This window comes from Amphiprion ocellaris, chromosome 7 (genome assembly GCF_022539595.1).
Source record: "Amphiprion ocellaris isolate individual 3 ecotype Okinawa chromosome 7, ASM2253959v1, whole genome shotgun sequence".
NCBI classification, from domain to species: domain Eukaryota; kingdom Metazoa; phylum Chordata; class Actinopteri; family Pomacentridae; genus Amphiprion; species Amphiprion ocellaris.
The window spans coordinates 36,091,371-36,104,375 of record NC_072772.1 but is presented as its reverse complement, the minus strand read 5'-3'; the positions used below and the strand labels follow the sequence as shown (position 1 = coordinate 36,104,375).

General features: G+C 39.7%; 2 protein-coding genes across 2 annotated transcripts; one reads left to right on the top strand and one right to left on the bottom strand.

Annotated features, from left to right (window-relative positions):
• Positions 1-483: 483 nt before the first annotated feature.
• Positions 484-3,127, bottom strand: LOC111584140 (olfactory receptor 10A6-like). The gene has a single exon (XM_023293394.3). The coding sequence runs from the start codon at positions 3,045-3,047 to the stop codon at positions 2,058-2,060; it is 990 nt and encodes a 329-aa protein (XP_023149162.2). The 5' UTR covers positions 3,048-3,127; the 3' UTR covers positions 484-2,057.
• A 2,218-nt stretch (positions 3,128-5,345) lies between these two features.
• LOC111584141 (olfactory receptor 49-like) lies at positions 5,346-5,882 on the top strand. The gene has a single exon (XM_023293395.1). It carries the CDS (start codon positions 5,346-5,348, stop codon positions 5,880-5,882), a length of 537 nt encoding a protein of 178 aa, XP_023149163.1.
• The last annotated feature ends 7,123 nt before the right edge of the window (positions 5,883-13,005 follow it).

Sequence of the window (13,005 nt, the reverse complement as noted above, 5' to 3'; positions counted from 1 at the left end):
CATAACCCTTCAGTTGTCCAATCACAGGCTGCCTTGTTGCCACAACAGAGGACCTGGCTCTCATGCAACAATGTTTTTGTGTTTTTTTTTCTGAAGTTCTTCCACTTTCTATGTTTAGCAGAGGACACCATCTTTTCCTGAAACATGGAACAGCTGGTGGTATTTTAAAATGAGGCCGTAAGAAGTTCCTGTGAGCGTCTAAATATGGATCCATCGTTTTACTAAAGTACAGTCAACATTTCACCAACTGTTGAGGACTTTTTGATTCAATCCTAGACTTTAATTAGACAATTAAGAATAAATAGTAAATATGTCAACTGTAATTTACACTGTGAGAGTTCTATCTGATCTTATTACAAATCTGTGTTTCTAATTCTATTTTATTCATGGATTTTTTAATGTATATTTTTAAAATTGTGTGAATCGTATGTGTTTTAAAAAGAAAGCAGTCATTAACGTATATCTGAATCTTTATTTCTTTCCTATTAAACACAGTTTAACCCTCTGAATCCAAAAACCTGCCGGCAGGTTTGACAGAAACGTCTTTAAAAACATTTCTTATCCAGAAGCGTCAAATTTTCATCACAATGAACCAAATGTAGTCATGACTGAAACTTCCTCCACATCTCTTCATTCTCCATGTTTCATCGTTTACTGTCATTAACTGTGAGTTCTAAGAGGTTGTGTAGAACCAACTAATAGTTAAATGTGTCTAAAATGTGGTCCTCGTGTGTTTCCAGTGTAGGGAACACCTGAAGACACCAAGTCCCACAGGACCAGCAGGTTCAGCAGCTTCTAGATCAAAGAGGGAACAAACCTCAACCATGTGGACCCAGAAACCTTCAACAGAACCTCTGGAAGAGTCACTAGAATGATCTTTCTACAGCTGATGTCCAGAGCAGAGCCACAAGTTAGTTTGTTTCATTTCTGTGGAATAAATCGTCAGACATTTTCCTGGTTTCCATCATTCTGACAGAAGACATCTCATGATGTTCTGGTTCCTCAGAGCTGCAGGACTTTAAAATGAACCACAGTGAAGAACAATGTTCTTAGTTCTGACAGAGCAGAGTCACACGCCTTCAGATCTTCAATTCTGGCCATTTAGGACACTTTTTAGTCATTTTGCAGATTTCAAGGCCTTTTCTGACTCCTTTTGATAGATTTTGGACAAATGTTGATCGTTTTGGGAACTTTTTGAGTAAATTTGTATAAATTTGGATTGATTTAGGTCAGACATTAAGTAATCCTGGACATACTGTGAGATATTTTTGAACATTTCGAGTCATTTTGCACACTTGTCGTCATTTATGGAAAAATCTGAATCATTCTAGATGTTGGAGATTTCAAATTATTTGTTAAACTACAATAAATAGTCAAAAAATGTTCGTTTTTCGGATTCCTGTTATTTTGTGTCAGAGTGACAGAAGACATCTCTGAGTTCTCTCTCCTTCTTCATGATGTTCTGGTTCCTCAGAGACAGAGAGAGAAAAATGAGACAGAAGTTTAAAAACACCCAGAAGCTGTGTGAGACCCTCAGGGTTTACCAGGACCAGTCCACTAATCACAACTAATCTGGGGTCACTTTGGACACATTTTGTCTAAAATGACTCAAAACCAGTTTAAAATGATAAAAATTGTCCAAAATCTGCTTAAAATGACTGAAGCTTGTCTGGAATTACAAAAATTCATCCAGATTTACTTCAAAATGATCAAAAATGGCTCAAACTAGTTTAACATGACAAGTTTTTAGTCAGACATTTTTTTTGTCATAAAAGTTAAACAGTCACATGCCTTCAAATCAAATTTTAATTTTTTTTGTCATTTTGGAAAAATTGTGGTCATTTCAGACACTTTTTTAGTCATTTTGAACATATTTCAAGGCCTTTTTGACTCATTTTGATAGAATTTGAACAAATGTTGGTCATTCTGGGAGCTTTTCGAGTAAGTTTAGATCAGCAGGAGAGGACAGACCATCACACTGAAGCTGGAGATGAGTTCCAGGATGTTGAGAACTCTATCCACATCTCTTCCTTCTGCATGTTTCATTTAAACATTTACTAACATTTTCTGTGAGTTCTACAGAGGTTCTGTAAAGCCTGAATCTTCTGCCGACCCTCGGAGAACCTTCTGGAGATGAGGCTGAGAGCCCCGAGGCGGATCTTGGACACGTTGAGTCCGTAAATCAGAGGGTTGAAGAGCGGCAGGCTGGCCACCGAGTACAGCGACAGGAAGATCCGCAGCACGGTGGGAACTCTGCTCATGTCGAACCTGCTCTGCAGCGTCTCGAAGCACGCCCCGAAGGAGAAGTTGAGGAGGACGGCCAGGTGAGGCGCACAGGTGCTGATGGCCTTCTGTCGGGTCTGTTTGCTGCCGTGTAGACACACTCTGAAGATCTTTATGTAGGTGAAAATGATCAGGATTAAAGGGAAAACAATAGTGCAGAATGTGGTGACGAGGCCGTAGATGTTGTTGACGGAGGCGTCGGAGCAGGACAGCTTCACCACTGAATAGTTATCACAGTAGACCTTATCAATGACGTTTCCACAGAGCTGCAGAGATGAGCTCAGACAAACCATGACCGTGATTAAAACGAGAGGATACGACCACGTCAGGACGATCAGCGTGGCCGTTCTATCAGCCGTCATCAGAGTTTTATAGCGCAGAGGACAGCAGACAGCCACATAGCGGTCATAAGACATGGCAGTTAAACTCAGATACTCAACCCCTCCGTACGAATAAATGATGAAGACCTGCAGGAAGCAGAGAGGAGCAGCAACAGTGTGGAGGTCAGAGAGGATCTGAACCAGCAGGAATGGAAACAAGCCTGTACTACCATACAGCTCATTGACAAACAGGCTGAGCAGGAACATGTACATGGGCTCATGGAGGCTCCTGTTCATGCAGATCACCACCATGAGGAACAGGTTGGAGCAGATGATCAGCACATACGCAGTCAGAAGAACCACGAAGTACAAGAACTTCACGTCTCCTCTGTCCAGATAGGCAGCAAGAGTGAAATATGAAACCTGAGAGGAGTTCTTCATCATTTCACCAGGTCAGAGGCCAGAAGCATCATAAAGACAGGAACAGATCAAATGAACAACATTAAAACCAAAACATGTCAGGATTTCACCTCATCATCGTCTAGTCTGAGAGTCACACAGAAGAACATCTAGCAGAAATAAACCACCTGTTAGACGGACACCTGAGTCCACCTGAGATGAAGCTCCTCCTCATCTTAAACCTGACGACAAACATCCACAGAATGATGAAACATCTCTCTGGTGTTTCCATCTCCATCCTCCCAGAGCAGCACACACCTCCCCGTCCTGTTCACCTGGTTACCTGTTCACCTGTTGACATGCTGACCTGCTGACCTGTTGACCTGTTCATCTGTTCAACTGTTGACCTGTTCACCTATTGACCTGTTCATCTGTTGACCTGTTCACAAAGTTCACCTGTTCACCTGTTCATCTGTTCAACTGTTGACCTGTTCACCTGTTCATCTGTTCAACTGTTGACCTGTTCACAAAGTTCACCTGTTCACCTATTGACCTGTTCACCTGTTGACCTGTTCACCTGTTCACCTGTTGACCTGTTCACAAAGTTCACCTGTTCACCTATTGACCTGTTCACCTGTTGACCTGTTCACCTGTTGACCTGTTCACAAAGTTCACCTGTTCACCTGTTGACCTGTTGACCTGTTCATCTGTTCAACTGTTGATCTGTTCACCTATTGACCTGTTCACCTGTTGACCTGTTCACAAAGTTCACCTGTTCACCTGTTCATCTGTTGACCTGTTGACCTGTTCACAAAGTTCACCTGTTGACCTGCTGACCTGTGGACCTGTTCACCTGTTGAAAGCAGTTCTTCATGCTGCATCTAGAAATGTTTTCAACAGCTTCTGACCTCATGCAGCCCCAAATCATCACACTTCCACCTCCGTTCTTCACTGTCAGGACCATGCATCCACTGTGGTAGTCCTGGTCAGGTTCACACCAAACATCTGGACTCCATCTGAGCCCAACTCATTGATCTTCATCTGCAGCTCTGATTAGTGGTACTATGACTCCTTCTATACCTGCAGCTATGATTAGTGGTACTATGACTCCTCCTATACCTGAAGCTCTGATTAGTGGTACTATGACTCCTTCTATACCTTCTGATTAGTGGTACTATGACTCCTTCTATACCTTCTGATTAGTGGTACTATGACTCCTTCTATACCTTCTGATTAGTGGTACTATGACTCCTTCTATACCTTCTGATTAGTGGTACTATGACTCCTCCTAGACCTCCTGATTAGTGGAACTATGACTCCTTCTATACCTTCTGATTAGTGGTACTATGACTCCTTCTAGACCTCCTGATTAGTGGTACTATGACTCCTTCTAGACCTCCTGATTACTGCTGACTCTGTGCTTCACTGGTTTTTAATTGCTCACTGATCTTCCTGGATCCTTTTCCATCTTTGTTGAGTCTTTCAATCAGATTTTTCTCTTCCTCTGCTCAGTTCTTTTCCATGTGAAGCCATGATGCAGACATAGAGAGACACAGTCCATAGGTCCAGGACTGAGAACGTTCTTCTGTTCACAGCTCATTTTAGAACCTTGTTCATCATTATCAATCACTAAGATGTCTGATAACGAGATGTTTCATGACGAGATGTTTGATAACGAGGTTTCTGATAACGAGGTTTATGATAACAAGCTGTTTGATAACGAGGTTTCTGATGATGAGGTTTCTGATAAAGAGGATTCTAATGATGAGGTTTCTGATGATGAGGTTTCTGATAACGAGATGTTTGATAACGAGGATTCTAATGATGAGGTTTCTGAGGATGAGGTTTCTGATAACAAGATCTTTGATAACTAGGTTTCAGATAATGAGATCTTTGATAATGAGATCTCTGATAACGAGGTTTCTGATAATGAGATCTTTGATAATGAGATCTCTGATAACGTGGTTTCTGATAATGAGATCTTTGATAATGAGATCTCTGATAACAAGGTTTCTAATGATGAGGTTTCTAATGATGAGGTTTCTGATAATGAGGTTTCTAATGATGAGGTTTCTAACGATGAGGTTTCTGATAACGAGGTGTCTAATGATGAGGTTTCTAATGATGAGGTCTCTGATAACGAGGTCTTTAATAATGGGGTTTCTAATGATGAGGTCATGCTGCTGCTGTGAGATTTCTCTGGAGTTTTTATAAGAAGCTGAAGCAGAGTTTCATCACCGTTGCAGTAGAATTAGGAATGTGTGGACCAGGTGTAGTTCCAGTTCTAAACCTGTAACTGAAGCTGCTCGTTTACTGCTTCATGTGACTGTGGAGACTCTGGCCATGGTAAACTCCTCTCAGGTTTCATATTTCACTCTTGCTGCCTATCTGGACAGTGGAGATGTGAAGTTCTTGTGCTTTGTGGTGACTGCTCTGGTTTATGTGGGGATAGTGCTGGTCAACACGTCGCTCACGGTGGTGATCTGCATGAACAGAAGCCTCCATGAGCCCATGTACATGTTCCTGCTCAGCTTGTTTGTCAATGAGCTGTATGGTAGTACAGGCTTGTTTCCATTCCTGCTGGTTCAGATCCTCTCTGACCTCCACACTGTTCTTGCTCCTCTCTGCTTCCTGCAGGTCTTCATCATTTATTCGTACGGAGGGGTTGAGTATCTAACCTTAGCCGTCATGTCTTACGACAGATATGTGGCCATCTGTGATCCTCTGCGCTATAAAACCAGAATGACGTCTAAAACGGTGGCTGCTCTGGTGGCGCTGACGTGGTTTTATCCGTGCTTTATGATGGTTGTCTTGTTGTCTTGGGCTTCTCCTCTGCAGCTGTGTGGGAGCTTCATCAAATCAGAGTTTGGATTAAAGTGATCAGAGTTTAAATTGAAATGATCAGAGTTTGGATAAAAAGTTAAATGATGAGTTTCAGTCTGATGACAAGCCAAGACTTTATTCAGCCACTAAGTCAATATTTAATCAGGTGACTTTAACAGTTTTTCCTGTCAGATAAAATGTTCCAGGTTCTCATGTTCTTAAATGTTCCTCCAGCAGGAAGCAGCTGACGGACCTAATGAGATGTATTTTTATTTTAATGTTTATTTGGCAGGGACAATACACACAACATTGCCACAGAAAAGGGAAAATGTGATGCATATAAGATGTCTAGCTTCAGCTAATTTGCAGTCTTTGTCCCTGGTCAGGCATTTAAAATACAATGAAATATACTAAATACAATTAAAAAATGCAATGACACAAATACAGTGGATAATACAATAAATAAATAACGCTGTTTGTAGAACAGATTGAGATCTGAGGATTCAGTATGAAGGATTGGTTTCTAACTTCTATGTTTGATTTTCACCATAGTTTAACTTTCTGAACTCTGACCCGGTTTGTGTTTGTGCTGCAGGTAACCGTGGCGACGGCAGAGCTTCCTCCCATGGTTCTAATTAGCTAATTAGCCCGTTAGCGAAGTGAAGCCTCCGGAGTGTCCGAGTGTCCTGAAGACTCCGGCCTCAGAGAGCAGCCAAGTCCTCAGAGACTCATTACTGAGAGAAACTAAGTCACCATGTTGATGGATCTGCTGAACCTTCACCATCACAACCACAACACCGCCTTCTGGAAGCTTTTAGCAGCTACTAGCTGGAAAAATGGAAACTTCCAACAGGCCTTGAACTCATCATCTGTGATGTTTGGTTCCATCAGGAGAGTAAATCACATCTCCAGCTTGAAGGATATTTCAATGAAATCACTTTATTCTAAACATCTCATTTAAACATCCCAAAGATTCTGTAAAAGCAAAACTGACTCAGAGAGTTTTCAGGTTGTTTCCACAAAGAAGATCTTCCAGGACTCAGACAGACAGAATAGCTTCATCGGATCAGAGAGATTTAATGGATACAATAGAGGATCAGTTTAATTACTGGACTCATAAAGTTCCCGTTAGTGTTTATCTATGGATGGATCCATATTTCTACTAAAATACAGTCTTTGGTCCACATTTCACTAAAAAGGACTTCTATATTCTCCTTTCATTCTGAAATTATTTGAAACTTGTCTAAAATCAGACAAAGATGCTCGAAAATGACCTGAAATGTAAAAGGAGAAAAAGGAGGCTTTCCACAAGGTCCAGGATGTTTATGGGGATTTCTGACCGTTCTTCTAGAAGGTTCTATGGGGTTGAGTTCCAGTCCAGTTCCTCCTCACCAAACTCACTCATCCACGTCTTCACTGGTGTCGACCATGTTGGAACAGAAGGTTCCATCCCCAAACTGTTCCCACAAAGCAGGGAGCGTGGAACAGTCCAGAATGTCTAAAGCTTGAAGAATTTGACTGGAACTAAGGAACCCTGAAAAACTTCACAATTCACTGAGCTCCTGACAGCAACCTGTTCTTTCCCCAGTGTTGTAGAAGCAGTCTGCTGCCTAGCTGCTGGAGTTTATACACCTGTGGACAGGTAAGTGATTGGAACACCTGGATTCAGTTATTTGGAGGGGTGTCCCAATACTTTTGGCAATGGAGTGTATATGGATGGATCCATATTTTTACTAAAATACAGTCTTTGGTCTACATTTCCCCAGCTTCAGAGGCTGTAACATCAGTAAAATCTGATGTGTGGAAGGTTTTTAGATATTTAGACTAAATGTTGATGTGGACTCATTGGTAGGAACCAGAACCTGGACTTCATAGAGGTCTAGATGTTCATGGAGGTCTAGATGTTCATAGAGGTCTAGATGTTCATAGAGGTCTAGATGTTCATAGAGGTCTAGATGTTCATAGAGGTCCAGATGTTCATGGAGGTCTAGATATTCATAGAGGTCTAGATATTCATGGAGGTCTAGATTTTCATGGAGGTCTAGATGTTCATAGAGGTCTAGATGTTCATAGAGGTCTAGATGTTCATAGAGGTCTAGATGTTCATAGAGATCTAGGTGTTCATAGAGGTCTAGATGTTCATGGAGGTCTAGATGTTCATAGAGGTCTAGATGTTCATAGAGGTCTAGGTGTTCATAGAGGTCTAGATGTTCATGGAGGTCTAGATGTTTATAGAGGTCTAGATGTTCATGGAGGTCTAGATGTTCATAGAGGTCTAGATGTTCATAGAGATCTAGGTGTTCATAGAGGTCTAGATGTTCATGGAGGTCTAGATGTTCATAGAGGTCTAGATGTTCATAGAGGTCTAGATGTTCATGGAGGTCTAGATGTTTATAGAGGTCTAGATGTTCATGGAGGTCTAGATGTTCATAGAGGTCTAGATGTTCATAGAGATCTAGGTGTTCATAGAGGTCTAGATGTTCATGGAGGTCTAGATGTTCATAGAGGTCTAGATGTTCATAGAGGTCTAGGTGTTCATAGAGGTCTAGGTGTTCATAGAGGTCTAGATGTTGGTGTTTAGCTGCAGTAACCAGAAAGATCCACCATGTAAACATTATTTATTCAGATGCCCATCATGAGGTATTTTTTTAGTGTTTTATTAGAAATTATCTTTAATTTAACAAAACTGGGAAAATCTGTAAAGTAGCAGTTAAAAATAAATTTATCACAGTTTTTGTTCCACTAACAGTAAATGTCTGTTTAAAAAAACCTTTATGTTAGGTTATTTAAATACAGTAAAAAAAATGTAAACGTAAAAATAAAAATAAAAAATCAATTTTACTGTCCAATTTTGCAAAAGAACAAAACAATATTTGAATATTTGTAAATATATATATATATATATATATTTTTTTTTTTATTGTTTTGGCCCATTTTCTTCAGTTAACATGGAATTCAATATTTTTGTCTTATAAAAGATAAAACCCGTAATTTAAATAAACTGTGAAAATTTGAAAAAATAACAATAAAGTATCTGTAAAATACATTTTTTTGCAGGTTTATGGTCAAAAGCTGTTCATAAAAATACAGTTTTTTAATGTGGACATTTTTTTCTAGTTATTATCTGTAATTTAACAAAACTGTGAAAAAAATTACCATTTTATTACATCCTAAAAATCTGAATTAACATAATTTTTCTAAAAATTGCAGCAAATGTCTGTAAAGACTGAATTAGTGTTCATAAAAATGTACTTTTTCAGTGAGATATCATGTGTAATTTAAACAACAGTCATTATTCAACAGATAACAGTTAAAAACAGCTGTTTTTTTACAGTGTAGATTAAGTAACCTCTGTGTTTCCAGATCTGCTGGTTCAACCAAACATCTCCGTGTCTCCGTCCCATGATGAAGTCCAGCAGCAGAAGGTTAAGGTCCTCATGGGCTCCAACTTCAGCATCATCTGCTCCACCAGGCCTCAGTATCCAGGAGGTTCCTTCCAGCTCGTCTTCACCTCCTCCAGCACAACGTTCAACTACGTCCTTCCAACTGTCACACATTGGGCCGTTTTCCTGTTTCCTGCTGCAGAAGACCTCCACAGAGGGACGTACACCTGTATTTACCACCTCAACGTTTTCTCCTATAACTTCTCCTCCACCAGCCAGTCCATCTATCTCATCCCCTCAGGTAGCTTCAGAGTCCAGGAGGGGAATAGAAGTTCTACTTTCTACTCAGACAGACCTCCTCAGGCTTATTGGTGTCTGAATTCCAGTACAAAGACAGACACTGTGGTGATTTTATTCATGCAAAGGCCAAACCTGGACTGCATTTTCTAAAAATCTACACTTGTTCCTCTTTTAACAGCAGTTTGTGAAAAAAATCTGATTCATAAAGTTCACAAAGTTCAATTTTAGCAGCTTAAGCTGTCGAAGTAGCCTCCTTGTGCAACAACAAACTGCTCCCAGTGCTCCTGCTACACTTGAAATGTAACCATGACACACTCGCACAAGTTAGCTTGTTTAGTCCACATTTACTCCCTTCAAACAACTTGTTTATTTAGCAGTTTTTAATGGTTTTCAATACAAAATCTATAAATGAATACACTTTAGCTGGCGAAGTAGCTTCTTTGTGCAGCAACAAAAACAGAACTTGTTGCTTTGTGTTACTAATTCATGCATTCATGAGTCAGTATTTATGTTTAGTTTTTATTTTTAGGTTTATATATATATATATATATATATATATATATATATATATATTTAAAAAAATATATATATATATTTAAATATATATATATATATATATATATATATATATATATATATATATATATATATATATATATATACACAGATAGATAGATAGATAGATAGATAGATAGATAGATAGATAGATAGATAGATGTATACTAACCACTACTTTAGTCTATCTAATCTGTTAAATTTGGCTTCATGCCGTATTTTGTAGTTTATATCAGGAATTTCCTTCTCAAAAATCGTGAAAATTTCTAATAAATTAATTTTGCAATGTCATAAAACTCTGCTTTAAACACTTTTTTTCTTTCTAATATAAGGTCGGGTCCTCTGAGATTAATTCATTTGTTCTTCACTAGATTGAGGTGAAATGAAAACCAGACAATCCATTTACTGTAATCATTTACTTTAATCATTATTCAATCATAATAATTGGGGGTGAAATAGAGGCAGTGAGGGAGTAGAGGGAGGCAGAGGACAAGCCCTCTCCTTCACTCTGCTGTCCCCGCCCTCTTTCCCTCCCCCAATGGCAGAGATCCAGGAAGAGGAAGTGTAGATAAGGTGGGGGCGTGGCCTGTTAGAGTCTCGTTGGGACCATGCGGCCATCTCAGGTAAGTCTGTGGTGGAAGGGGGTGGCTGTCTCTTTGTCTTCCTGTTTGATTGTTTTTTTCTTGTTAGGCAGAATTAGCAATTAGCAGTTAGCAATTGTTACTTGTATCCTAGATGAAGTCTGCTGGTATATTCTCTGTCTGTGGTGAGCTTGGCTGAAGTAGTGATGTATTTTCGCAATTAGTGATTAGCATTAGCATGTAGCACTCGCAAGTTTGGTGAGCTGGCTTGTATAGTTTCTTTGTCAGTGGTAAGTTTGCTTTGGACATGGTAGTGGTCTTGCAGCTAGCATTAGCATTTAGAGGGGATTGGAGAGTTTATAGGTAGAGTTTCCTTGCCTTTTTTAAGCAGTTGCCACTAGGTATTCAGCATCTTGCACTAGCTAACTGGTAGCATCTGCTCACTACCTGGAGCATCTCCTGAACAGGCCTGAATCAGTTGAACGTGGCAGTGCTGGTTGGATTGTGTAGGAGCAGTGTGAACTGGCACTAGGCGGGTGAATCTGGGACGCCACCGTTCATCCTAGCCTCCTGGAGGTGTTGTGGGACTAAATAGGAGAAACACTGTTGAAGGGAGGTTTCCACCTGATGACCCCCAGAGATGTGTTAGGAACAGAGGTGGGTAGAGTAGCCAAAAATTGTACTCAAGTAAGAGTAACGTTACTTTAAAATAATATCCCTCCAGTATAAATAAAGAGTAGTCATCCAAAAAATTATTCAAGTAAGAGTAAAAAAGTATTTGGTGAAAAGACTACTCAAGTACTGATTGTAATGTCTGATTTATTTTATAGAAATGATGTGATCAGACAGAGAAAAATGTAAAATAATATGCAAATTCTGGTATTTCAAAGTAAAAAAATAGCAAAAATAAGAAACATATTTACAAAATGACAAGGCACAAGAAACACAAATTTCCAAATCTGTTTTTCACAGCATAAAGCTTTTGAAACAAATATCTGCAGTAAGGGAACGTTTGTATGTTTGAACAGTGCAAACTACTTCCAGTGACAACACATACTGTATTTCACTTCCCTCCAAATGGCATCAGTAGATAGAAAATAACATTACAACTAGGGCTGGACCCCAATATCCGAATTTTCGGTGGTTGTGGTGGTATCTGAATATTAATTATGAGGTCCGAATATTCGGACCCCATCCCATCTCCCCCCGCTGAACTGGGTGGGGCTACCAAGCCTGCCGTCACGCTTCACTTCGCCCATGTTAGTAAACAGAAGACAAAAGCCGAAGATGGAGATATCCATGCTAATGCTATGCTAATGTTGTCGGACTCCGAAGCAAGATCAAATTTGTCGAAAATGCCCGTTTTTGTCATTCCATGTCTGCTACATGTGCAGAGTTTGTGCTTCTATGCCGCTACAGTTCATATGAGGTCATGTGACGTCTGGTGAAACGGAGTCATGTGATTATTGTTGCGTCGTCTGATTGGTGAAACACAGTCATGTGGTAGATCCACTGGAGGCATCTCTCAGGCAAAATAAAACATATCTAACGTGATAAATAAAAAAGTAAGGAGTCGAGTGTAGCTCAGTGTAACGGAGTAAGAGTAGCGTTTCTTCTTCACAAATTTACTCAAGTAAAAGTAAAAAGTATGCCAGAGTAAAACTACTCTCAGAAGTACATTTTTTTTCAAAAAGTTACTGAAGTAAATGTAACGGAGAAAATGTAACTCATTACTACCCACCTCTGGTTAGGAATCACTGCTCACTGGTGTGTATAGTGATGGGTCAGGGATGCTAGGTTCTTCACTGAGGGCACATCCTCAGTGTCTTGTGTTTAAACTAGCTTACAACTTCAATGTAGAATCTTCAATTTTTATTTTTTTTTTTTTGTGACCAAATGTTGATTCTGTGTCGTATAATTTACGTTCTTATCTTACGTACGGGATTTTTGGTCCTGCATTAAAAGCTGACTGCCACAGATCCACTAAAATTAGCTTCAAAGCTGAAAAACTTTTTAGAGAGTTTTAATTGGATGTTTTCCCATAAAGACATCTAGGAAAGTGTTTCCTGGTTGTACGACTCTACTTACTGACTCGGCTGTTTATTATTAGATGTATTTTTGATGTGACGCCACTAGGTGGAGCCACAGCTTCGGTTTTCCTCCTGAAGCTGCAACAGCTGCAGAAAATCAGGAACTTCCAGATGTGAAACAGTTTGAATTTATCTTGGAGCCTCATTGGTCTGCAGCTGTCGTTAAACATCTCCGGATCTCTGTGGAAACTCAACACCGAACTCTTCTCTTTGTGAGACGTCCAGAGTTTTATTTGATGAATGAAATCATGAAGAACTTTTGGCCCCGAAG

Bases quoted from the DNA above. Each gene is read 5' to 3' on its own strand.
- LOC111584140 (XM_023293394.3), bottom strand. From the start codon at position 3,047: ATGATGAAGAACTCCTCTCAGGTTTCATATTTCACTCTTGCTGCCTAT.
- LOC111584141 (XM_023293395.1), top strand. From the start codon at position 5,346: ATGGTAAACTCCTCTCAGGTTTCATATTTCACTCTTGCTGCCTATCTG.